At 43.1% G+C, this 27,893-nt stretch overlaps 1 protein-coding gene, 1 long non-coding RNA gene and 1 pseudogene across 4 annotated transcripts in view; 2 read left to right on the forward strand and 1 right to left on the reverse strand.

Moving 5' to 3' along the window:
• Positions 1-7,495, forward strand: part of LOC146976101 (olfactory receptor 52E4-like) — a 19,465-nt pseudogene extending 11,970 nt beyond the window's left edge. The window contains exon 2 of the transcript XR_015037509.1: positions 6,482-7,495. The product of XR_015037509.1 is annotated as an olfactory receptor 52E4-like (transcript). The remainder of the gene's footprint in view (positions 1-6,481) is intronic.
• Positions 7,496-8,054: 559 nt separating this feature from the next.
• LOC146976103 (olfactory receptor 52N2-like) lies at positions 8,055-9,080 on the forward strand. The gene is made up of 2 exons (XM_085796683.1): positions 8,055-8,524; positions 8,960-9,080. Exons 1-2 carry the CDS (start codon positions 8,055-8,057, stop codon positions 9,078-9,080), a joined length of 591 nt encoding a protein of 196 aa, XP_085652809.1.
• A 2,174-nt stretch (positions 9,081-11,254) lies between these two features.
• Positions 11,255-14,561, reverse strand: LOC146976104 (uncharacterized). 2 transcript variants are annotated; one of them, XR_015037376.1, is made up of 4 exons: positions 14,382-14,561; positions 13,663-13,758; positions 13,316-13,408; positions 11,255-11,478 (listed from the first exon to the last, which is right to left on the reverse strand). It is a non-coding gene; the product is annotated as an uncharacterized LOC146976104 (long non-coding RNA). The 2 variants fall into 2 exon arrangements; XR_015037375.1 differs by lacking the exon at positions 11,255-11,478 and having other exon boundaries at positions 13,122-13,408.
• Between the last annotated feature and the right edge of the window lie 13,332 nt (positions 14,562-27,893).

A 27,893-nucleotide genomic window follows, 5' to 3' on the forward strand; every position in this document is an offset into this window, starting at 1 on the left:
TTATTGGGAGGGTGAGAGAGACGCACACTTATCAGTGTGATTTGAAGTTACAATAGCATACCGCATTTCATCAAATAATGGCCGGTATTCAATCATTACACGAACAAAAAAAAAGGCTGGCCCTAAATACAAGCCGGGTAAAAAAAAAACAAAAAAAAAAAACTCATGTGTGGACTGTAGACTGACGGGAGTGAAGCTGGCCTAATCCTCTGCTTCAGAGAGGGACAGCTTTCCATTGTCGGACCTGGGTCTCTGCTCTGTGTCTGGAGCCTGCTCGGGACCGAGAATGGATGTATTATAATAGATTCATGGACGAAGACGGACCGCAGCGCACGCTGTAAAAATGCGTCTTGAATGGGATTGAAGCGATACAGCGTAATGGAGACAGAGACCCAGGTCCGACAGTGCAGCGAGGAGAAAAGCACGTGAAGAAGATGAAGATGAGCTAATGAACGATGAGCTTGGTCGCTATGTGTAAAAATAAAAGGAGGGATTTAGAAATAAAGGCTTCCCTCAGATAAAAGCCTGCCTCCCATAAAGGCCGTTGGCTGTAGCCTACGTCATACTGAGCTGTCAGATGCAGCCTGACTCCACTATGCCAGATGCCAGGCTGCTGTATGGAGCCAGGCAGGCTGCATATCACATCAAAAGCATAGATCTATGCGTTATATGAGATGAACTACTCACAAAAAGTTTTGGGTTAAATTTCAAAATGCACCAAAAATGCCCTATAACCTTTACAGGTGAACTTAATTTAACCTCCTCTAAACTTTTGAATGCACATGTCCAATTGTTCAATGTTTCAGTCCTTATTGAATAACATGCTGTTCTCTAACAAGGTGATTAACTACAGTACAAAAATCACAAGCACCGTCTGATTTAGTGGTTCAGTTGTAATGTTCTGGTTCAATTACAATTTGTATAGTCCTCTTCTCTCTCCCTCTCCTCTCCACCATGTTCAAATGTTGACATCATGAGACCAAGAAAACATTTACATTTATTGAGACATTGAGATTTTTTTTGTGCTATAACCACCACTGTTGTTAGCTTTTGTTTGAGATAAAGAAATTACCATTACATCCTTCTACTTAAAAGGCCTCATGATAGAATATCACTGTAGCATGAACTTTTTTATTCTTATCAAATATCCCTAACTTTATGTGAGTTGTGTAAATGTAAGTCAGACAAATTGAGTTTAAATTCAGATTCTTTCCTTTTTTTTAAGCGTAATGCTGTGGGTAGGGAGGCTGATGTCAATCAGGATTACATGCACTGCCATATCATTTTTATTTGAGTAGTTTATGATTAGCTTATGATCATGTTTTATATTTTCTTTTTTTATGATGTAACACCTGTTTGTGGATCCTTCAGGACAATGCTTTTGTCTACCTAAAGTTGCTATGTTGAAACTTCCAGTAGGCCTATCACAGTCAAAGACAAAAAAAAGAAAAGGGAAGATCTTTGTCTTTCCTCCCTCTGGGCTAAGCCTCAGATCTCCCATGAACCTAGATCCGCCCCTGTAGGCCGACCTCAGGGCAGTGGCGCCGCCAGGATTCAATTTCAATGTACGCACAGAAACGGCAAATAGGCTACAACAATGTTTTTTTTCGGGGGGGGGGGTCGCACACCACGCTCTACAAACACTGGTGTGCTTATCATGCCACGTAGCAATTGTTGTTATGATGTTTGTGATTTCTGACTGACTGTGAATGTGTACGGGCAGGTAGCGTATGGTTGGATGAGAAACTGAGGGGCCAGGGTGAGTGTGAGGAAGACCTGTGTGTGTGAGTGAGGACGAGCAGAGGAAGAAGTGAGAGCTGTCAGATAAGTTTGTGTTATGTTGTTGTAGTTACATCGGCTCGGACGCTACAATATCAATAACAACGTGTGCTTAACATAGACGTCGGATTGTGCCAGATGCGCCAGAGCGCGCACCTCGGTGCCAGGCTCGCGCTCTGCAGCGGTTTGTGTTTATTCATCTTAACAGAGCGCGTGAGATATTAACACACACATTCACACAGGCTACACACACATACGGGTTACACATACCCACAGACACACAGCTGATGGGCCGAGGCTCCCCCAGTGGGTGCTCAACCTGGAATCGGCGCCTATGAGTCCATAATCGCAGTGCAGACGAATGAGTTTGGAGCTAGAGAGGAGAGACCTTCATTATCGCTGCTCTGCTGCGTGTTTGTGATCGTGGGTTTGGATCTCTTTTTTTTCAAATGCCTGGAAAAGGCTCAACTGTCTTTTTGACATTTCTATACTGGACCAGGCGTAATCATCACATAGCGGTAGTGTAATAGGCGCCAGAAATCAAAAAGTGACAGATGACATAAACGACAATCACTGGCTTTTACGTTAGGCTTCAGTGATTGGTTTAACAATCAATGAACTCAGCACGTTTAGCCTGTTACAAACAACAAGCATCTTTATCACACCCCCTCAAAATAAACAAAATTGCTTCTTTTTTTTTCACCTATGAAAAAAATTGTACGCACAGTGCGTACAGGATTCCGGCTGGCGGCGCCACTGCCTCAGGGTCCATGTCAAAAGCTGCCGCTAATGCTATTGTGTATTTCTGACACTCGTTGTAGTGTTTACATTAAACAAGGCAGGAACAGGAAGTGTCAGAGGACTCGTTTTGTAACCTAGCAACAGCGGCATTCTGACGAGGGAGAGAGAGAGAGAGCGCTAAGCGCTGTCAGCGCTAAAAACGCGTTTGGTGGACACAGCCACTAAATCTGAATGGCCCCCCCATACCCAAGGCGGCAGCCATAATCACCGGCCAGCCCACTTTTGCCTTAGATAGGCAGGGAAAACCCTGTATTAGTAAAAATACACTATACTGCCGCCTTTACCCTTTTCATGACACGCACCCCCTAGCGGTAGCTAGTGCACCACAGGGGTGCGCGCACCACAGTTTAGGAATCCCTGGTCTAAACTGTCGCCCATTTTGATTTGAACGAACTTCTCCTAGAGATTTTGTCTGATCGATTTCATATTTGGTGAACCTCTACTTGAGATGGTGGTGATGCAAACCATGCAAAGTTATTAAAAGCGTGTCTGTACATCATTTGGCATGGTGATGATTCGCCATAACAACAGCTCTCACTTTCACATACTCATCCAAACTGCTTCAGAATTTCTGGACATGATAAGAGCCCCACCCTGAATGCCTCCACATGTTCATATTTGTCGTGTCGTCAGACTGTGTGGGAAAGGAGGTGAAAAATGTCGACCAGGAGTGCTAGCAGGCAGCAGCCATTTATTAGCGTGCAGGCAGGTGGACATGAACATAACCAAAGACCCCTCACTGACCTGAGGAGGAAACCCTGTGACACTCTTGAACAGCAGGGCGCTGTCTAACTTTAAGATTTGCTGTGCTTTTCCCTTAGACACCATAATATTCAGCCATACTCCTTTGTGGAAATCAGGAAATGCCATGTTTTGCATTGACATTCACTAATCCTACACTCTTGACCTGACCTGACTTCATTTTGTGGTCACATGATGCTGAAGACGATGGATCGCCCATGTGGTTTCGTTACAGTCTGTCTGTGGTGGCGACTTTAGATCTTTTACCATGGTATTCTGGTAATTTGTTTTCTGAGTCCAGCACCTGCCTTACTGAATGTGCGTGGCTGCTCATCCAATCATTTCAAAATTAATTTATTCAATCAGCAATTAGATTTAAACAGAAACCAAAATGAACCACTGGTCTCTGCCCTCCTCCTGCAGTATCCACATACAGTCACATTGTTTACGTTGTGTGTTTTAATCAATCCTGTAACACACACCGTGTCACCGCGGTACCGGCAGGGTGACAGAAATGCTCATTGTTAATGTGCAGACGGATGAAACTACAGCTGTCACTTTCGTTCGACAGTGACTCTGGACACTTAAACCTGAGTTGCTTCTATACTGAAAAACTCTGACATGTCAAACTTTAGGGTGTATTAGAGGACTAATTCACCTGTCTAACCATCATAACTATGACACCTGAAACGGTAAACACAGCTGATCGATCAAAAAAAATAACCGCTCGAGTTAATGTACTTTCTGTCATTGAAAACAGTTGGTTCTTGAATGTAACTCAGTCAAAGTAGGAGGTAGCCTCAAGATTTCTTGCAATTCTGTTAGGTCATGCATGTTGTACTACATGCTGACAAAGTTAGACATATCAGAATTGTATGGGCTTGGAGAAAATCGCTCGATTTTAAATTTTGGCGGCTCTGCCACTCGTCTTTTTGCCACTCTGCGACTTCCGAATACCGTGACGTCCCTCTATAGAGCCGTTTAATAATATAACAATAACTGATATTGATTTAGTAACTTTGTGGTTCTCTTGGGGGAACATATTTAAAAAACTAAAACTTTTGCTCCTAATACATTTAACCTGAGCTTTAAAAGTGGATTGTATTATTCTTGCTGCTTTCTGGGATTTTCAGTCTTACACCAACTTGACTGATGAGGTGCTAGACTCAGCAGCCAATGACAGCATCAGATGGAGAAGACTAAAGTCCTGAGTCAGTGGTTCAGAAGAGTGGATGAAGTCAGAAGCTGATATCAATATCCTGCAGGCAAGTAGAAGCAGTTGATTTCTATACTACAGACAGTACCAGCAGCTTCCCACAAAAAACTGAGCTCTTTATAAAATCTTATATTACACAGCCTGATTGTTGAGATTGTTTTACCTCAAACTGTTTTAGATCTTTTACAGTGATGGTATTGTGATGGGTGTTCTTATTTTGAGACCTGTGCTCTTTTATTTCTAGAATCAGAAATCAGCCGACAGCCTAAGGAAAGTTGAGCTCCCTCTGTTTTTCTTCAGGTCTCTCTTATATAATAATTGCATCTAAATTCAATAGCTATCAATAGCATGGAGAAACAAGTGATCCCTTAACTATGACAGACACACTATGTTCTTCACAGACGGATCAGGAGTAGTATCACAGTGTGCAGAAACACACACTTAAAACACACACAGTCAGCAGAACAATCTGCTGAATATGGAAAACCTTAAAATAACCTGAGCCTGAGTTAACATGTATCGGACACTTGAATGACCAAGGTACTCGGGGACCTAACTTAGATCTCAGAAAAGGAAATTCTGACAGTAGAACTGATATAATTTTGTGTCTACTGTTTTATTGCTCAGTGAGGTCAAGCAAATCTTGTGGCATTCAGTCCCTTAATTGATTCAAAAAGGACATTGATATTAAATCTAAACACTGGTTTGTCCTGATATTCAGTACCATATAATGTTTTCCTGTGCCTTACTTTAATAACCTTGAACATGATCCTTCCTTAAACTTAGCATACTGTTTCAGTTGCCGAAAATAATCCATAATCATAACCCCTTGACGCCTGAATTTATATGTGATTATGTTAAAAATGGGTTATTTGTGTTTTTGCTTTCAAGCAGATTCTAAATTAAATGGAATTTGTTCATTTGGCTGTAGTACATAGAATAGATATAAATTTGGGTATGATGCAAATTAGGCAACAGGCATTAATGGATGAACTAATTAAAACACATCTCCTATCTCAGGCATGTAATTCATTTTATTATTATGCAAACATACTATTTAAATTATAATCCAGTTTCATGACAATGTGTCAAACAGATATTCAAAACGTCATCATGGCATCATTAATCATGACCTACTGTTTAGAAGCTCTGTATCAAAAAAGTCTCTAAAGTATTGGGCAGTCTGATTGCATGGGCCTCAGGAAGAGCATCTTGCCAAACTGGGACTTCTTTTGCTGAGTTCTGTTGCACTGTCTTCCACTCTACATAGTCTTCATCACTGTCTCTACTCTCACGCAGACAGCTGTCAGCAGTATGCAAATTTTATAATGATTATAAAAAGTTACTAGAACTGTATAGAAAATGTGTGTGACTGCTGAAAGCCATCTAAATATACAGAATTGTTTACATGTAGCCATTATGGCCGAACGTAGCGAATTCGCAACAAACAGAAAACTTCAAATAACTTAAAAAATATCCTATAGAGGGAATTGCCTTGTTGTTTATAAATACTTCTGGGTAGAAAACCAGCATGTGATTTTAATGAGAACAATAGTGATGAACGAGAGTTTATCTCTATACAGTATCACGTTTTTCACGTCACTATATCCCCGTTTAGACTAATCTGATGTTTGTAAGGTCTATAAAACCAATTATTGAACAAACATTACTATTTCTGTGAGGGTGGGAATTGTCCATCGTTCCACACTCAATGTATTGACTGTTATGAGTGCACCATCTGGGTACTTACAGTACACTGCATTTTGTCATACTTGTCAGTGTGAACGCACTTACATAGGCTACTCAAAATAGTAAGTGTAAGTATGCAAGTATTCCAACTGAGACACAGCAACAGTCTTTTCTTGAGTAGATGCATGCAAAGGGAAAGCAGGTTCAAAAAATATATTTGCTGTTGTGAATAAATGAATGTGTCTCTGTTCTCAGGTTGACTGAACTAAAACCCTGGATGAGGAGGTTGGAAGAGGAGAGGAGGATGGACAACGTCTCCTCACACAAACACTTCATCCTTCATGGTTTCAGTGAACTGGGAGCTCTGAGGCCCGTCCTCTTCATCCCGTTCTCCATCATGTTCGTTTTGTCACTGTCGGCCAACTCCCTGCTGCTTTACGTCATCATCTCACAGAGAAGCCTCCACTCCCCGATGTACATCCTCATCGGCAGCATGGCGTGCGTGGATCTGAGCCTCCCGCTGGTCTTTGTCCCCAACATGTTGCTGAGTTTCCTGTTTGACTGGAGGGGAATCTCTCTGATTGGCTGTCTGGTGCAGATGCACTTCATTCACTTTATAGGAACATTTCAGTCCACCTTACTGCTGTGGATGGCGTTGGACCGCTATTTCGCCATCTGCACGCCACTCTACTACCATGAGCAAATGGCACCACAGAAGTTTCTCAGGTTTATGATTGTACCTGTGCTCAGGAATGTCGTCATAATCACAGTTTTTGTGGTTCTTGCAGGATCATTGTCATTCTGTGCCACTAATGTGATAAATCACTGTTTCTGTGAGCACATGGCCTTGGTGGAGCTGGCCTGTGGAAATATCAAAATCAACAATTTAGTGGGGCTGATGGCTGTGTTCCTCATCCCTGTAGCTGACTTCATCGTCATCACTGCCTCTTATGTTGTGATATTCCGGTCTGTGCTGAAGTCTGGCAGGGCAGGTGTTAAAGCTCTTGATACGTGCATCACCCACATTGTGGTGATGAGCATCAGCCTGATTCTGGCACTTATTGCTTTCCTATCTTATCGGATAAGAAGTGTTCTCCCCTCTGCCAGCAGGGTTTTCTTCAGCACCATGTACCTGCTGTTCCCAAGCTGCTTCAACCCGATCATCTATGGTGTCAGAACCACAGAAATACGAAAGCACATCCTGAAAACACTGACTGTAGCTTCATCTTCACTGTGCCCCACTCTTTATGTTCTGGAAAGCAGATTTAAATAACACAGCAGCAAACAAGAATTTTCTATTTTCTAGTCTATGAGAATGTAAAGAGAGGGGAGGATTATGTCCAACAAAGTATTTATTTTGGCCTGTGATGCTGGTAGTCTAGAATGTGTGAGGGCAGACTGAGGGACCCAAGCTCAGGACATAAAGACAGATGAAGTTCAAAAGGGTTTATTAGTAAAGTAACAGCCAGTCTCTTTTTCCTGACTTCCCTTACACTCAACATTCAGCCGGCACATTAACAAAACACACACAAAACAGTTTTCGAACATAAATCAAAATGAGTCATTTCCGTATCTGAAAAGGGGAGATATCAATAAAGAAAGAGGACATGATGCTCTGTCTGGTTACACCGCGCCTTTCCGAAAATAGACTTCCATTCTTCGTAGTAGCGAGTTGTCCTATTTTTTCTACCCCGCTATTCCGAAAGGGCTATTGGGGGAAACCCTCCATTCCGAAACACCCCCGAACGGTCTATTTACTAAACTTAACCAACTCCTTTCTTCATTGCCTAAACCCAACCAAAGCATTGAGCAAAGAAATTTATTTTTCATGGCCGGCATGGCGTTTATGGAACTGTGCCTCCCACTGTTCTTTGTCCCCAACATGTTGCTGAGTTTCCTGTTTGACTGGAGGGGAATCTCTCTGATTGGCTGTCTGGTGCAGATGCAGTTATTTCACTTTATAGGAATATTTCATTCTACAATAGTGTGGATGGCGTTGGACCGCTACTTTGCCATCTGCACGCCACTATACTACCATGAGCAAATGGCACCACAGAAGTTTCTCAGGTTTATGATTGTACCTGTGCTCAGGAATGTCGTCTTAATCACAGCTTTTGTGGTTCTTGCAGGATCATTGTCATTCTGTGCCTCTAATGTGATAAATCACTGTTTCTGTGAGCACATGGCCTTGGTGGAGCTGGCCTGTGGAAACACCAAAATCAACAGCTTAGTGGGGTTGATTGGTGTGTTCCTCATCCCTGTAGCTGACTTCATCGTCATCACTGCCTCTTACTGTGCGTTCACACCAAAAGCTTCCAAAGCGTCAAAAACGCCGGAAGTCAATTCATTTTCAATGAAAGCCCGGCGACACTGAGCGTCCAAAGCGTCAACAGGCGTCGGCGCGCTTCCAAAGCGTCCAAAGCTTCCAAAGCGTCCAAAGCGTCCAAAGCGTCACCAGACGAGAAGTTGAGCCAGGTTTAACTTTAGGGTAATTAGCTATGACGCGGTTCAGCGGCAACCGGCGGCAACCTGTCAGAATAGAGAACGGCTGCCTTTTTTTTTCTTTTTTTTGTATTTCTGCTCCCCAATGACCAGCGCGATCGAACTTTGACGTCAGTCACGTGACAAGCGGCCAAAGTGGCTGAAAATATTTGCCGTTTTGGGAGGTGTTTTGTCTGATGCCCACCCTCGAGCGTTTTTGACGCTTTGGAAGTTTTTGGTGTGAACGCACAGTTATGTTGTGATATTCATGTCTGTGCTGAAGTCTGGCAGGGCAGGTGTTAAAGCTCTTGATACGTGCATCACCCACATTGTGGTGATGAGCATCAGCCTGATTGTGGCACTTACTGTATAGTATAATACAGCAGCAAATGACTATTCTCTATGAAAAGACTGTAAATAAAGATGGACGTGGCCTCTATGATGTCACCCACAGGTTTCTGAAGAGCAGTTGTGAAGCACAGAGCACCCAAGGGCCGATCATCAAATCCACATCTCCTAGAACCTTAGAAAAACAGAGAAACGTGTATTTCAAGTGTGTGAATTAAAACAACCTTTATTTCTGACTGCGTGTTTGTATGTGATTCTGCATCTCAACACTGCACTGACAACACACTTACATGCTGCAGACGTCGAGAGAAAGTCAGTGTATATGGGAAGTAGGGGAGAGTGGGGTAATGTGAGACACCGGGTAATGTGAGACACCCCCTATATCTAGAAAACGGAACACATTTATGGTCATCTGACCATTATGTTTTCAAGCCCCTTCCATTTCCCCATGGTCATGAAGAAGAGGACCTCATGATGCTGTGGAAAGCATGTTTTTTTTCACAAAAATATGATTTTTGCATGTAAAAGTAAATTTTCTTGCTGTCAACTTAATCAACTGTTGTGCCAAAGCAAACGGATTCATGTTAAAAAACGTATATGATACATGATGATGAACTACCAACACATACAACCATGTGATGATGCTGGCTGAAAATTAGCCTGAATTTCTAAGAGAGGTCGTTTTTTCTACAATGGGGGTGTTGGGGTAAAGTGAGACAAATGCTGCGGGGTAAAGTGAGACCATGGTGTATTATAATAAATCCAAGAGTGAGACACTGTGAGCACACCACACACAAAGATTTACCCTAGAATTCCGTCCCCCAAGCCAGAAATCTTGCGTGATCAAACATGATCTGTAGCCACACTGCTTTGTTATGCTATGTGCTCTCAGTCAGCTCACTTCTTTATTGGTTACATTCAATTTTAGTCACATTCCACTTTGTCGGCTCCCCCCACACACAAGAGGACTTTTGATCGAAATGGTCACAATTGTCGGGTCCTACAATCTGACCCCCAGACTATCTAACTGGGTCTATCTGTCATTTGAATGTTAATTAAAACATTCTGTGTTGTATTTGATTTTGTTCTGAGTCACTTTGTGTTGAGAAAAAAAAGTGCTTAATTGACCAATCCCCATGATTCTGTTACTACCCAGTGAGCAAAAAGTGGTCAAAAATACGTCAAAAAGACGTGTTTTCCGAACGTCCAGAAGACGTCTTCAGAGGAGCCAGAATGAAAGTTTTTATTACGTCTTTTCTAGACGTTGAATATACGTTTTATTGTGGATGTCATTTAGACGTCATTAAAATACGTTTTCGGGACGTAATTATTGAACGTCCAGAAGACTTCTTCAGAGGAGCCAGAATGAAAGTTTTTATTACGTCTTTTCTAGACGTTTAATAGATGTGTATTTTAGATGTCATTAAAATACGTTTTAAAGACGTAATTATTGAACATCCAAAAGAAGTCTTTAGAGGAACCAGAATGAAAGTTTTTATTACGTCTTTTCTAGACGTTGAATAGATGTGTATTTTAGATGTCATATAGACGTCATTAAAATACGTTTTCAGGACATAATTATTGAACATCCAGAAGACGTCTTCAGAGGAGTCAGAATGAAGGTTTTTATTACGTCTTTTCTGAACGTTGGATATACGTTTTATTGTTGATGTTATGCAGACGTCATTAAAATACGTTGTCAGGATGTAATTATCAAACTTCCAGAAGACGTCATTTAAGGAGCCAGAATGAACGTTTTTATTATGTCTTTTCTAGACGTTGTGTAGATGTGTTATCTTGGATGTTATATGGACGTCATTAAAATACGCTTTATTTTTTTTAAATTATTTTTATTATTATAAAATAATAATAAAATATAAAGCAAAAAACGCAACAAAGGCATCTCCTTTTGTGTACAACACAGGAGGAAATTATAAACAAATCAAACACATCGACACACAAACATCGACAAAAAGAAAACGTTTTCAAGACATAATTATTAAACATCCACAAGACATTATTTCAGGAGGAAAAACTGCTACTTTAAAGATTTCAAATGCAAATACATGACTACAATAAAACATACTTACTGCACTATTTAATGATTCAGATCAAACTGTTACATTTCTCATAAATATAATATAATGGAGGAATATAAATGCATTTGATAGGTCAATAAGACTTTCAGCTCAACTTAATTAAAAGTAAAATACACAACATCATTGCCTGTGTAATGTATTCAGCTTTAAATGTAGAACAAACTACTGTTCACAAACAGTTGTTCAAAACAATTACACAATGCAATGTAATAACGAGTAAAATTAAAACATCACAGAGGTCAATGATTCTATACCAGAAGTCATGCAGCAGATGAAGCAGATGAAGAGACGTCCACCTTCCAATTGCTAGTATTCAGCTGGCTCCTTGGTGCATGTAGGGAAGAGAAGAGGGGAGAAAAAAAAAATAGTTTTTTATATTATTTAAATAATGCGTACAAATAATGCTCTGGCATCCTTTGCTGCATTCTAATGTCCAACCTAAGTTGTGCCACACTGCACCAGTCTCAAACTAGCAAAGATAGGCTATTTAAGTTGTGCTTTACACCTGATGAAAGATAGAACGCATACACTCGCGTGGAAAAAAGTAACCACTAGATGGCAGAAAACTTAATTCATATGAACAAGGAGAAACAAAGACAGCAGGGGTGCATTTCACAAAGCAGGTTCAACAAACTCTGAGTCTAATCCTAAACTCAGAATACAGAGTTTTGTGTTTCAGAACAGGTGATAACAGTTAGTTCATTCAACTCTGAGTAACTTGACCCTGAGTTACGGGGAGATGAAAAGCCCTCATCAATGGAACAAAGATAACAGGATTCACCATGGTAACCAGCAAAAAAAAGCCTCACCCCTCCCACTTCTCACAGTGGAGTGAACACACACACTACAAAAAAAAAAATTAAGAGAGAGAGAAGTGTCTGTGTGGTGTCATGTGAGGGTTGTTCAGATAAACTGAGGGTGCAGAACAACGGGAACGATCAAACAAATCCTCATGGAGAATAAAACATCATGTCCTGTCAGCCGCTGCTTTCAGTCTGCAGCTTCAGATAAAAAGGAGAAACTCAGGGTTAGTTGGAGAAAACCTGCTCCCAACCAGGTTAGGTTCACGTGTGCGTTGGAGGTTGCCATAGTAACTGACTCTGAGTTTCAGTTACCTCTCTTTGTGAAACGGGCTGGAGTTACTCCTCTTTACCTGGTTTGAGTTACCTCCCTTTCTGAAACGGAAAACCCAGAGTTTGCCTCATTTCAGGGTTAACAGACTCAAGAGTTTTCACTAAACCTGCTTTGTGAAACAGACCCCAGATCTGTGAATACCTGGAGTCCAAACTCAATACCAGTAACATCAACATGCTACATGTCGTTTTCAATTCAAAAAACCTACTCTTGGTCAACAAAGCAGCTCCTGGTCTGGCTACGCAGTACATCAAAGACAGTTTAAAACCCCAGCAGACTGCCAGTTGGAAATCTCCAACTCTGCAAGTATAGATGGCTTTTAATATTTATCCACCTAAAACAGTTTACCTACTAATTTTATGACTTTCTCCATTACTGTGTTCTTTTAAAACCAAACTCAGGACCTCTCTATTTTCTTAAATGTTAGTGGACGGAGCACAACAGCTACACTGCACTTGTTGGAAATTGAATTCCACTTATTTTGAGCAACTGAGGTGAATTACAAACAATGCGTGGTCTGGCAGATAGATGCTCATCAATATTGTCAGAACAGTACAAATCAGAATAGAACAGAGACGCCAGAGAAATGTCCTCCAGTGAGAGGAGTTGAACCCCTGACACCTGGTATATGCTGACTGTTCTTCATCAGATCCTACACAAGTTTGATAAATGAGGGGGGGCCATAGTCACTATCTTGGGTGTAAAAAAGTGTTGGAAGGAAAATTCTATAGAGCAGGGCTGTCGCCTTCCATCTAAGTTTTGACTTGAACATAACACACATTCATCAGAGATGTGATGATTAAAATGTAAACAGTAATACGGTAATCTGTAACTGTATTGAAAGCGTTAGCTGTTTCATCTCAATGTGTGTGTATCTGTGTTTGTGTTTAATTCCTAGTTTGTTCATTACTTATGTAGGGGGAGGTGCTATACAAATAAAACTGAATTAATCTGAAATAGGTTTTACTGTATGAAAAAATTTAGAAACAAAACTGCATTTGGTGTAGATCTTGGTCTGTTTTCCTACCTGTTTGTGTGCTGAACTCCCCATCATCTTTTGCTCTCTTGTGGTTCTCCAGCATGATGATCTCACAGGTGAAGCACTGCTGTGGGTCCTTGGCTGTGTAAAATACAGTTGGACATAAAGAATATTCAGTCATATTTCACATCTAGTACTTTGGGATATTTGTCATGTGGGGAGGTTCTTGAACGGTGATCTACCCTGCACACATCAGTGTTTACATAAACAGATATAGATATTTTATTGGTCCCTACAGGGAAATTTAGAAACCTCATGTGAACCTAAACACAAAACCAATGAGGACATCTCTTCGTATCAGGTGGAATTATATGTGAATGAAGAGCACTACCTACCAGGCTGAAGTAAGACATAAAGTGAAGTTGTTGATATTTTGAAGTCCCCAAAACAGCATCACACCATCTTGCCGTGCAGTTCTTGATCTCAGCAGACTGGAAAGAGACAGAGAGGGTCAGAAATGAAGGTTGTGCCTAGTAGAATTTAATGCTACTCCATCTCATATCAGTTAATGTTATTTTCTTCAATGGCCAGGAAAAAATAGGTTGTTTCCAGTTTAGAATTATAGGGATAGTTCGCCCAAAATTCAAATTTCCCTATCTACTCACCCTCATGTTGAGCTGTGGGAATTTTCAGAGTCCTCTGCTCCTTCTCTGAGTTACGGGGGGGGGGGTCCACGCAGCAGTATTTGTCCATATAATGGTTGTCAACCAACTTTTTTCGTCCAAAGAGACACACCAAAAAACATCCAAATACCTCCATACTGCTCGTCTGTAATGTCCCTCTTGTATTGAAGCCCCCACATGAGAAATTTTTCCGCCGGTCAGTGGAAGAGCAGTGAACTGAGACACTGGGAGCTTCCGCTACAAACAAGCTTAAAATATAGACTTATTTCATTTTTTGCGGACCCCCCTGTAACTCAGAGAAGGAACGAAGGACTCTGAAAATTCTCACAGCTCTTGACATGAGGGTGAGTAGATGGAGTGAAATTTGAATTTTGGGTGAACTGTCCCTTTAGTAATAGCCTATTATTAGTATTAGTTAGACAATTACTTACCAGTCCGAGGGGACCATGAGCAGCAGACTGGAAACAACTCAGTCCAGATGAAGTGAAGGTTGTGCAGGAAACATCTGCTGTTCTGCTGCTCCTCTCCTCATCCTCTGTAACTGTACAAGTATATGACAGTCACTTTTCTGTTATTCACCGACTCTATTCATTTACCTGCAGACTTCAGACCTGGTAGCAACATACACTGAAATTCGCTACTTAATCCATTTAGTTTTTTTAATATTAAGTCCAATGTGTTGGAATTAAAGTGAGATCATCCCACTGAGCAAAGAGACGTCCAAACGACGTCTTTTCTAAGTCATTTTTGCACGTCTAATATTGGTCCCCTGAAGGTGCAGACTGTTACTCCAGACGACGTCTTTTTCCGACGTCTACTGAACGTCCAGTATTGACGTCCACAGGACCGCCGTATAAGGGCTATTTGTTGTCCAAATGTGGTCATTATAGACGTCTTTTCTGCGTCAAAATTTAAACCGACATCAACTGAACGTCCACAGGACCGCCGCATGAGGGCTATTTGACGTCCAAATGTGGTCGTTTCGACGTCTTTTTTGCATCAAATTTAAACTAATTTTAGACATTGTTTTTATACTGCTTCTAGACTCTGTGCATAACTGTAGTCCCATTTCAGAAGGTGTCAGACTGTTCCAGTTAACTTTCCTATAGCTTCATTTGGTTTTCTCAGCAGCAGATTACCTGGAAACGCATGCAAAGGTGTAATGCATTTCCAGTTCAAACCTGCTGCTGAGCCAGATGAAGCTACAGGAAAATTAACATGAAACAGATCCTCCACCTCCTGTAAACATATGGGACTACAGTTATACACAGGTTTACCAATAAATCACAATTCAATCCCCATTCATTTATTTCCATCTTTATTTTCTTAATCACTGGCACAAACATGTCATTCTAATAAAGTTATTGGTATCTGTTGAAATTAATACTGCTGGTAAAATACTAATAAATACATAAAGTTACACAGCCCACCTTGCTTCGGTCTGTGGCACAACAACAAATATAACACAATAAAAATTAAAGTGATAAACTCAATGTGTTTTGAGAAGAATTACAAATCAGAACCAACTACTGCATACTTAACACAGAAAATACATGTACAAAAATGATACAAAACTGTGACAAGATTCTCCACAATGGATAATCAGTCCTGGGTGACTGCTGTGCATCCCTCTCCTCCAGCATGTGTCTTTATGAAGTCCTCTCTGGCTGTGTCATCAAAATGTATGGCTCCATCTGCACAAGAAGAAGAAGAAGACAAATAATTAGAAATATGCAAAGACAACCTGCAGCCTGTGTCTCCACTACCAATACTGGATTCATACAAAACCATCTCAGCAAATGTTGAGATATGACATATGGGCTTACCTTGTATTGCTCTATAAACCTTTGTCTTCTCCCTTGATATTAGATGTCACCATCAGGGCATTAGTGAAGAGCCTATAGGGGAAAAAAACATTTATAAATAAATGTGAATGATACAGCTTTGCAAAAGTATTCATACACCTTGAACTTTTACTTTACACATTTTGTCATGTAACAACAGCTTTAATTTATTTTATTGGGATTTTATGTGATAGACCAACACAAAGTAGTGCATAATTGTTAAGTGGATGAAAAATACGTGTGGTGTTACAGATTTTTTTTTTTTCTACATGCAAAACTCTGGTGGAAACTGCACAACACACCATCCTCACTGTGAAACAGCACCCGGGTGGATGACGTGACATGGCAGTTTTGCTGTCTTCAGTGTCAAACATGTATGAATAAAAAATATATTTGCCAAACACCTTCTCAATATAGTGCAGAACATCATGCTTTATGTGAACATACTCAACATTTAAACAGTTCATCACTCATTCTTTCAGAATTTTCAACCAAACATGACAAAAGTCATATGGTGTGACTGTCCGACACTTGTTTCTCAAAGTGAGAATCTGAATAAAACTAAGAAAAATAAGTGCAAAAATTCTCAAAAAAATACAGAAAAATAATACAGATGTCTATTTGTGAGCCTACTCTTTTCAATGTCCAAGCATGATGTTTTGAGTCAATTCTAATCAAAAAGATTTTGTCACAAAAATCAAAATCATATGGTGTGACACTGTTTTGGGATATTTCAACGGGCAATTGCTTTGACACCCTTGGGAAGGAGAGGACCCTCTTCAAGAAGACTGTACAGTACTGGCAATGTATTGCTAGTACTTTACAACCTGAGTTGTGCCATCATTTTTATTTTTACAATAAATCAGATCTTGTTGGCACTCTGACAAAGGTCCCACTTCCAGATGTCTTTTGGTGTGACACGTTTTTCATAAAAATGCAAAAGAAATTTTATTATTTTGTCATATTTTCATGTAAACCTATGTTGCTTTGTTACATCTAGCATGTTGTTAGTATGCTAATGTGTAGCTACAAGACTCAAGGTTGTGCTAAGTGCAGAAAACATCATATGGTGTGACACTTGATCATAATGGTGTGACATGTCTGCCTGTCACGCCATATGATTTTATTGTCACACCATATGATATGAATTGTAATTTCCTGCTATTATTACTATAAATAACAAAGTAAAATGTATGTTTTCTCCTTTTAAACATTTATTTGGGTCCATCATCACATAAAGGCTGTAATTATCCACAATTTATTGTGTTTAGTTTAGTTTAGTTTTATTCGGTGATACAGATTTCTAGTTTATCAGACAGACACAGCAGACCCCTTCACAGAAACCTTAGAATGCTGTTTAAGTCTAAACAATGTTTTGTCTTCACCTCAAACCATATTCCCTTTTTTTTTGTCAATTTGAGGCAGTAATTATGACAAGTGCAGAGAGGACAAAGAGATACAGGGAGAGACAGAATTCTGACCCTGCAATGAGAGGGGAGTTGCTGAGGAAAAGAAAAGAAAAGAAAAGTAGCCTAAACAACAACTTCTTGTTTCCATTCACTGACCAATAGGAAGGTCTGAGGGAGGGTTTTAAGGGGTGCTTTCACTGTTGATTCAAAAGGCCTTGAGGCAGATTTCTTGAAGCCTGGCAATACATGATAGCTAAAATATCATAGGACTAGAACACTGTAGGCAGTGCAACTAATATTATAGTAACAATAATAATAAAAATAATAATAATAATACATGATAATAAGTTGGATAATACATGGTTTGCATTCACACATGGCGACATGATCATATGGTGTGACACTATATCATTTGGTGTGACATTCCAAATTGTGAAAATGACATACCTTATTAATGATAAAATGTGAAAATGTTCATGGAATACATAGAAAATAGTATCAGCAAGTGTCACAAATATTTTTATAATTTTATAGCAATGTTTGTCACAATAAATAGAAAATATGTTGAAAGACCGACGGCATAGGTCTCACATTGAGCAATGATTTAGAAAATAATACACAAATTTAATTAATTTCCACAAAAGTATAATGGATCACAGTTTAGTTATGATAAATGACTTTGATAAAGTGAGTAACTTAAGAGAGCTATAATCCATTTTCAGTTTATATACAATTATTTTCATGTCACACCATATGACGATTTTAGGCGCTAATAAAACAAATTGTCACATAAATTCTGATTCCAACTGAAAATCTAAAAACCACATATGTTTCTATAGAGATGAGAGTTAGTAGAACAAAAGTCAACCATTTTCATGCTTGTTATTTGAGATTTTTGAAAAAACACTTTTTTCTGGTGTATATGTCACTGACCCACCCAGGAAGAGTAGCTAGTGGAAGCTTGTGTGTATGACAGAGCCCAGGAGGAGCAGAGTATAGGAGGGCTGTTAGCACTGTTAGCTGTCCTGGATGCTAGTGAGTGCAAGCAGTGGATGCTATCCGCTAGCCCGATGCTAATTTCCGCTAGCACGATGCTAACTTCCGCTAGCCCGATGCTAACTAGCGGTGGCGGCTAGCATCCGTGACTACCACTCACATCCCCGTTTACCACAACAGTCCTCATAGCTACTCATTACAGCAAATAGAGCAGACACCGGGGCCGTGAAGGTGCACGCCGCAGCGCGTCTTGTGTGAATGACACATCGGTTAAAATGGGCGCCAGAAAGAAACTGACACTATAAATGCATACAGTAAACATAAAATCAACTAAACCAAGCAAACTTACCTTCCACTTAGTGGAAAACGATGTTGTTGTAACCAAGGCGTTATGTTGACCACAGTCTGCTTCTGCAGGAGAAGAAACGCGCCAGTTGCTTGGTGTATTTCCTCAGCTAACCAGAGTGGCGTTTGCTGGTGCCTCAGCCAATCAGAGTATGATCACATGCTGCCTCAGCCAATCAGAGTGCCTTTGACTAGTTTAAATAATAAAGGCTCTTATCAAAGACTGTTCAGAATTATATTTACTTCTCCCTACTCTTATGAACCATGATCGGGTGAAATTATTTTCTGAAGCCATAATCTCCCACAAATTTCATTTCAAAATATATAAATTAAAATATTAATTAATTAATTAAAGCAGATATCATCGGCACGGCCGTTTCGGCTAATGCTGTGTTCAAGGCAGGCTTTTGAAACCGTAAGTTACAGCTTCAAGTCACAACTACGACTTGGTAGCGTTCCAGGTAACCCGTAGCTCGTGTTTTTACCGTCCTGTTGTCTGTGAAAGTTCCCTATAATGGCCACTCGTAACTTCCGACCCGTGAACTCGTACCAGATCGAACTGGTATGACTTCACAGGAAGGAAAAACACAAAGTACGAGTTTCCTTGAACGCACCATGAGTTAGCAGCCCCCGCCCTTGTCAGGCATCAATTGGTCCTCGTGCTACGTCACCACATTCACGCGCATCCCTTGGCTGCACACACAGCCCTTCATGCCGTTCTCTCCCCTCATTGGATAACACTTGTATCCCACAAGGAAAATTTTCTCCTCGGGTTACAGCAGAGCAGAGTGACGGAGAGACTCGTGTTTAGGCTGAAATACTTCATGTAAGTGATTGCTGACGGAAAATAGGACTATTTAGGACTTATATTAACAAAAACATTCCACTGATATCTGCTTTAATTGAAATAAAATGAAATGAAATTGAAAAAAAAAAACAGTAGGAAAAACAAAGATGTAAAATAACAAAATATCACATGTACTCAAGAACAACAATGTCTTAAATGAGTTTAAATTGAACATAGAAGAGATGTCTACAATGCCCACATTTGGACGTCATCTGGAGTAACAGTCTGCACCTTCAGGGGACCAAAATTAGACATATAAAAATGACGTAGACAAGACGTTGTTTGGACGTCTCTTATAATGTTTAATCACAAACAATATATATTCGTATTTATTAATCATGTTGATAACAATATTGTTATTTGTCCACTACTACTATTACTAAAACTACTACAATCGTTAATCATGTCAATTTCCTGCACCTGTCTTAGACGTCCAAAAAACGTGACCAAGCCTGACGTCCAAATGTTTAACTGCATATTGACGTCCAAGTGGGGTCATGATTAGACGTCCAAATATTGGACCTAGTTTGGACGTCATTTAGGCGTCCAGAATTGGTCTTGGACCGACGGACGCAATATAGACATGATCTGCACGTCCATCAGACGTCCAATGTTTGGTGGGATGTGAACTCAGACGGCTTCGACGCTTACAGTCAACAGTGTTGGTAATAACGGCGTTAGAATATAACGGCGTTACTAACGGCGTTATATTTTTCAGTAACGAGTAATCTAATTGATTACTTTTCCCATCGTTACAACGCCGTTGCCGTTACTGAGAATGTGAAGTGGCGCGTTACTACAGTTCGGTTGAATGAAACGCAAGGTGGTTTCGACCACACATCAGCTGCCTCAGGTCAGGGCATGACGGCGAGCTAAGGTAACGTAGCTAACGCAGCATCCGAGACCCATCAGCTGTGCGCCAGTGCAGCCTGCAGCCCCTGGGACACAGCTCGAGAGTCACAGCGAGACACAAGCACCCACTCCACCCGAGCAGCAGCAGCGGTATGAATCCGACAGACAGACGGACTCCAATTGACGCCTGAAACGCTAAACACAGAGCAATCGCTCTGGGTAAACACAGCTGATAGATCGAAAAAAAAAAAAAAAAAAAAAAGACCGCTGGAGTGAATTTACCTACTTTCCGTCAGGTTCTTGAATGTAACTCGGTCAAGATGCAGCATGATGATGATGGTAAAATTTACAGATAAAAATACGCGTTTTTTCATCAGCATCAGTCTACAGAAATGACGGATAGAGGGGAAGGCTTTATGCACAGCTCCACAGCTCCACTGCTCCTGATTCCAGGTGTCTGACCATTGTTGTGACTACTGAGGTCAGAGTCACAGACACACCTGGATTAATCAGTTTGTCCAATAATGCAAGACAGGAAATAAAGGAGCTGGTTTAAGTTCAGGAAGTAAGTGGAGCTGTGCATAAAGCCCATTCCATCAACCTTTATTTAGTGGGAGCATTGGAAAAAAAACACCAAAAAAAAACGTTTTAAAGTAACGAAAAAGTTACTTTCTCAGTAACGCATTACTTTTTGGTTTAAGTAACTCAGTTACTAACTGAGTTACTTTTTAAATGAAGTAACTAGTAACTGTAACTAGTTACTATTTTTCATTAACTTGCACAACACTGACAGTCAATGCTTCGGAGCTGGCCAGTTTCCTGCCAAAATGGCCGCTCGAACGCTGGAGGTCACGTGGGGTCCGGAGCTCTATTGTTTACTGTTGTCAAGATGTTCAGCACCACGGACAGTTGTACGGATAATATTACTTAAACTTTAAATGATCAATTACACTAGAAAACTACTTAATGTTAATGTCTTTGTAATTGTAAAGGCTTATTTTTCTGAGATGTCATCGTAAGAAAAGTTGTTTTTTCATTGTAGATGAGACACAAGAACGGACACAGACAAGCCAGGGAATGACAAGTGTCAAACAAGGACGAAGAGGACAGTTTGAGTGGAGACACAACAGCGGAACAAGGTGACAGTGCAGATGAAGGTGCACAAGAACACACTCAGGCACAAAAGACATTCAGAACAGGTCACAAAACACAAAAACAGACAAGCCAGGGAATGACAAGTGTCAACAAGGACGAAGAGGACAGTTTGAGTGGAGACACAACAGCAGAAAAAGGTGACAGTGCAGATGAAGGTGCACAAGAACACACTCTGGCACAAAAGACAGTCAGAACAGGTCACAAAACACAAAAACAGACAAGCCAGGGAGTGACAAGTGTCAACAAGGACGAAGAGGAAAGTTTGAGTGGAGACACAACAGCAGAAAAAGGTGACAGTGCAGATGAAGGTGCACAAGAACACACTCAGACACAAAAGACAGTCAGAACAGGTCACAAAACACAAAAACAGACAAGCCAGGGAGTGACAAGTGTCAACAAGGACGAAGAGGAAAGTTTGAGTGGAGAGACACAACAGTGGAACAAGGTGACAGTGCAGATGAAGGTGCAAAGGATGAACAGATTAGGCCTTGCAAACCTGGAAGAAAGAAGTTCAAGTTTTTTATTAAGAAAAAAAAATGGGCCAAACTAAAACCAAAGCGCAAACCCATGTTGCACACTTGCATTTAAATATCAGCATGTTAAACAAAGTCATAGCCACAAAAGGAAATGCCACTATTTCAGTTCAAAAGCTAAATGCACTTTTGCTGGGTGCCCTGCTGTGTACCTTTTCTTTAAGACAAAGAAGCCAAAATCAAAAGAGAAAAAAAATCAGTTTTCAAGTGATTCGTGTTGGTGAAGTTAAACACAAAAAAAATTTGAGGAGATTTCGACCTGCCAAGTACCTGAGAAGAGGGAAGATAGCCAAAGCTATCACTAAAGGTGTCAGCAATTTCCATTACGCCATGCTGAAAAATACACCGATTGAGGAAATCACAGCTGGCAACATAACGCGAAGTTTGACAAAGGATGTTTTAAAGAAAATATCATCTGAAGTAAGGAAGACTTCCAGGCTTCACAATGATGTACTGCTGGAACTAATGCTCACTCAAAAAGTAATTCGTGAGAGCAGCAACCATCCATCATTCAAAGGTTACCTCCAGCACCTTCAAATTGACCCATTTGCATTACATTTGTATACAGAGGGTGGACTTAACATTCTTACCGAGCATCTAAAAAAAATGTCACCTGTCACTCTCTACCTGGATGCTACAGGTAGTGTTGTTCAAAAAATCCCAGAACAAAACAAGAAAGTTCTCTATTACGCTTTAGTTTTGCCTGGCAGTGGCAAGGACAGCCCTCCCCTACCTGTCACATAGCCATTCAGTTCCTGCCATTTCACACTGGCTTTTGGAATTTAAAAGACAAATATCAAACAAAACAAAAAAAACAATAGCACAGGTTGAGACCGATTATAGCTGGGCTATGATTAACAATACTCTTCTAGCATTCAACAAAGAAAATGTTTCTGTCTACATTGACAGAGCATACGACATCGGAATGGGACAAACCAAAGACATCCCAACATTTATGTCGCGAAACACTCAGGATCTAGATCCCCCAAATCACACAGACAGTAGGCGAGGTCAGGTACAAAAAATATAACAACTTTATTAGTATTTCAATGCATTAAAATAGTTACACAATCCCACCTGCCCAGCCACCCCCCCCCCGGCTCTCGACCAATAACACGACAGGTAAGTTACTAAAACCACTCTAACATTGTATCCCCACTCTCCCCTTCCTTCCTGGCTAAGGATGCTAGAGGAGTAGCACCGGAAACTGACACCCCCTTTTTCACAGCACACTATACCCAGTGAAACACCCTTATGGCACCCCCTGGCCACTAGCGGGGAGTATAGACAGTCACAAACGAGGGTGGAATTTAGCAAGCGGTGGCACTAATTACCTATCATATAAACATTGTCATGACGAGGTGCCAGGATAGCGGCCGCTAGCTGCACAGCGGGATAAGAAAAATAAATGTCCGCTCTCGGTTGGGAGCCACGACCGAGAGAATCTAAACAATAGCCTACTGTCTCTCACTCCGCCCCGGGGCACCACCGGCGAGGTCCCGAACAGCAGGGCGACAGCACGGCTGTCCGTGATGGCGCAGCGTCTCCACGCTCCACAAGCAGGCGGTCCAGCGATGCTCTTCCAGGGCGTCCTGAGGCCGACGGCTGCCGGGGACAAACAAAACGGAGAATCAGCAATGATCCCTTTTCTACAGGGCTTCACTCACACACATGCCACGGGGGTTGACGTTTCGACTTCCCTTCACCATGCAATAGCGAGCGTTGTAAAGGGGTCTTTCGGGCCTCGCCGCGAACGCTTCCGGCTGGTTGCAGTCCGCCCTCGGTCCTATTCTCCTCCAAACAGGCAAACAGCGGTCCCTCACCCGCTGCACCGATCCGTCCAGGGCTTCCTTCGGGCTCCCGACTCGTCCCCGTCGTCTCTGCTGGCCTGCACCAAAAGCCGAATCTCCCTGTGTCTCACGCTGTTGCCTTTTCTCCTCAGGTGAGCCCCCCGGCACACCCCCCGCTCCGCCAATCACCACGGCCCCCTGGAAGGCTGGTCCTGCGGCCGACCAATCAGCAACCAGTCCTAATCTTTAGGCTCATCCAGATCAGCTGAGAACAAAAAAAAAGAGTACACACCACCCCCCCCCACAGTCTCAACAGTCCCACTACTTCCTCCATGAATTCAAGTCCCAATCAGCATCTGTCCATGTACCAAGTTATTCCAACGATCAGTCCACAACACATCAGCCCACAAAACAGCCACCTTTTCATTTTAATACAAAACCTCAGTCTACCGGCGACATTTTCTACCCCCCCCCATTACAGTGGTCGTCCTCGGCCACCCACTTACTCCCCATACCTTAGTGGAGGCATACCAATATTGGAACGCTGTGACCGCCTCAGAGGATTCGGCTCCCCCCCTGGCTGCAGATCAACTCCTATCTGGGCTTCAGGTTCCAACAATGCAGGGGCCTGAGCTGGTCCAGCAAGCTGTGCTGGCCCAACCCCCAGGTGAGGAATGGCAGGCTCTGCAACGGCCAACGGGGCCAGTCGGGCTAAGGGGGCAAAAGGTAAAAAAAAGGTAGGCTGTCTAGGCAAAGAATTCGTCTTTGGGGTACACACCTTGGGCTCAGTCCTTGTAGTCCCGAGTCCTGCGGGGCAGGGGCGCAAGTTGTTCCTGTGCATCGTCTGAATCGGCCCCTCCTTCCCTTCAGGTCGAATTTTATACACCGGGTGGCCAGGCCGTATCTGCGAAATCACAACAAAAGGAGAGGGCATCCAATGGGGTGCCAACTTGCCCCGAGCTCTCCGTCTGAAATTCCTGATCAACACTCTTTCGCCGGGCAGCAAAGGGACGGCCCGTGTCTTTTTGTCATACCGAGCCTGATCCCAGTTCTGCCTTTGTTTTGTGTGGGTTCGGACCCGGCTATAGGCATCCACCAGTGTCCGATGGTGCTTGTCCACCCATCCCGCCACTGTCCGTCGATCCTGCGGGGGACAACATCTACACACAGGTCAATAGGCAGTCGGGCATGGCGTCCAAAAAGCACAAAATAAGGGGTCAGGCCAGTACTACAATGCACAGTGTTATTATACGCTTGCACCAAGGCTGGAAGCTTGTCTCTCCACCGCAACTGATCCTCTTCACAGAGTGTATTTAACAGGGACAGTAGCGTCCTATTGAAGCGCTCACACGCACCATTGCCCTGCGGGTGGTATGGGGTGGTCCGGCTCTTTGTGCAACCATACAATTCACAGAGTCGATGCATTACCTCAGATTCAAAAGCCCCCCCACGGTCCGTCAGGAAACGCTCTGGACAGCCAAATGGCTGGATGAGGGCAGCCCACAGGGCGTTGGCAGTAGTCTGAGCAGTCTGGTCCTTAGTAGGTACGGCCACTGCAAACCTAGAAAACAGGTCAGTCATGACAAGGATATACTGGTGTGTGTCAGCTGGCCGCCCCAAAGACAAATAATCCAAGGCCACCACTTCCCATGGGTAGCTTGATACAATCGGCTGCAGAGGGGCCCGTATTGCGGGGCCGGCTTTTGCAACCGCACACTCGGGGCACTCAGCCGTCCATACCTTTATGTCTTTTCCCATCCCTTGCCAGTAAAAACGGCGGCGCATAAGGCCAAGGACCTTTTCACTATTGGCATGTCCAGCAGCCTTGTGGTAGTCTTTCCACAAATCTTGAGCGTGTTGGGTTGGAACAATCAACTGGAAGGTCAGCTGGCCAGTATCTGGTTCTTGAATGCAACGTCCCAGGACCCCTTTGCGGTGCTCCAGTCGATCCCATTCTCGCGCCCACCTGCAAACCTGAGGAGACACCAACTTCCGTATTTGGGACACTGTTAGACCTTGATTTTTCAACTGGCTCACCTGGTTCAACTCTGGGTCCTGCTGCTGCCGTTCTTGCCAGGATCCCCAACCATCGTCCTGAGCCGCTCGAGGAACCTCCTCTTCCGGCCCTCCCTCCTTGGGAGGGGCGAGCTGGACGGCCTGGGCATTTGTCTCTCCAGGAAGTCGGGATAATGCGTCTGCATTCCGGTTCGTCGTGCCAGGCCGGTACTTGACTGAGAAGGTAAAGTTGGCCAATTGAGCAACCCACCTCTGCTCTACCGCCCCCAGTTTTGCCGTCTCCAGGTGTACAAGGGGGTTGTTATCCGTGAACACCGTGAACTCCGACCCCCACAGGTAGTGCTTAAACTTGTCAGTGATTGCCCAAAACAGCGCCAACAGCTCCAACTTAAATGAACTGTAGTTCTGGTCATTCCTCTCAGGGGGTTTCAGGCTCCGGCTCGCGAGATCCAGGGTAGAATACCAGGCCGACTCCTTGAGATGGGTGAGGGACTCCTCGATCCTGGGCAAAGGGAAAGCATCTTTGTGAGTGATGGAATTTAATTTCCGGTAATCCACGCAAAACCGCCAGGACCCATCCTTCTTCCGGACCAGCACCACAGGGGCAGCCCAGGGACTGGCACTTTCCTTTATTACACCATTGTCCAACATACCTTTCAACAGGGATCTTAACTCAGCATATAGGTTAGGTGGAACTGGCCTGTACCTCTCGCGTACTGGCGGTGCGTCCCCAGTGGGAATTTGATGAAGGACTGCAGTAGTGTGGCCGAAATCATCCTCATCTGCCGCAAAGACTTTAGTCCATCTCTGCAGCAGCTCGGCCAACCTCCGCTGCTCGTCCAGGTCCAGGCCCTCCCCCTGTAGTGCCAGGGCTGGATGGCTCTCGAGTGGTGCAACTGTTGCGGCTGAAGGGTCATTTATTCTCCTCACCTCTACCTCCACTGCTGAGGGCCCACTGGGAGTCAACACCAACTCTTCCTCAGTTCGCACATCTCGGGAATCCACCTGAGAAACTGCAGCGAGGGCCCGACGCTGTGGGAGCTCTAAAGAGAAAGGGTGAGGGTTACACACTCTTACTGGAACTCTTCCACCCCTTACCCAACTCAGGGTCCTTGCCACACGCCACTCTTGGTCATCACTTTGCAGGTTCTCTACCATGATGCAGCAGTCTGGTCTACCAACTGCTTGAGGAACCTGGGTCCAAACCATCATTTCGGTCTCCGGTGGGATCACCACAGGGTCCTGACGCGGCAGTTTGGCGACACCCTGCAGTTCGGTGGAGGACTCGACAAGGCCGATACGCCGACAAACAGCAAAGGCTTTCCCCCACTTGGCGGCCGCTATAGGTGTCATTGCCGACTTAAAATTTTCCTCTGCTTGGGGTCCATCCTGGAAAACACTCGTCCAACAATCCCCAATCACATTCATCCCCAACAAACAACTATCATGTTGTAAACACGAGTCTTCAACCACCACCACCCCCTTTCCCAATACCTTGACCCCGTTTATCTCAAAGTCAAAAAGTGCATACCCAATATACGGGATCAGGAGTCCATTGGCAGCCTTCAGGGTGAGCCAGGGGATCTTGCCCTTGACTAGTCCCTCCCCAAATTGCTCCTGAAACACAGAATGCTTGATTAGTGTGACTTGCGAACCAGAGTCTAACACACATGGAATACTTTTACCTCCCATGATAACATCTACTTCAGGACTTTCTCCAATAAATGAGGGCTTGGTGGGGGGTGTGGTCTGGGTCCCTTCCTCGACCGCTTGCCCTGCAGCGACCGAGGAAGCTAAAAATCCTGGGGGCCACGGCGTCGCCTAGGGCAAAACCGGCGAGTGTGACCTGATTGCTCACATTCCAGGCAAATGGGTCGGCCCTGAGGGTCCCATTGGAACTGACTTCGGGACACCTCGGGGGTGGACCGACGGGGCCTCTGCGGGAACGTTGACCCTGGTTGGACAGTCTGTACGGTTGGGTCGGCAGGCCCCACAGAAAGATTAGCTATTTGGGCCCGCAACTCCTCTGCCAGGGATTTCCCCAATGCCGACATCTGATTTTTGAGGTCTTGTTGAAGATCTGCCCGCAAGGATTCCCACAGTGCTCGAGTGTCCTGGCCAGGAGGGGGCTCCAGGTGACGGGTAGATGGAGCTGG

Source organism: Trachurus japonicus, chromosome 13 (genome assembly GCF_045865225.1).
Source record: "Trachurus japonicus isolate A0001 chromosome 13, Traja_1.0".
In the NCBI taxonomy this organism is placed as follows: domain Eukaryota; kingdom Metazoa; phylum Chordata; class Actinopteri; order Carangiformes; family Carangidae; genus Trachurus; species Trachurus japonicus.

What these genes read in the sequence shown, in the direction of transcription:
- LOC146976103 (XM_085796683.1), top strand. Translation starts at nt 8,055, where the DNA reads ATGGCCGGCATGGCGTTTATGGAACTGTGCCTCCCACTGTTCTTTGTC. An exon ending in ATCACTGCCTCTTACTGTGC is followed by an intron (nt 8,525 to 8,959) that starts GTTCACACCAAA and finishes GTGAACGCACAG; the next exon opens with TTATGTTGTGATATTCATGT.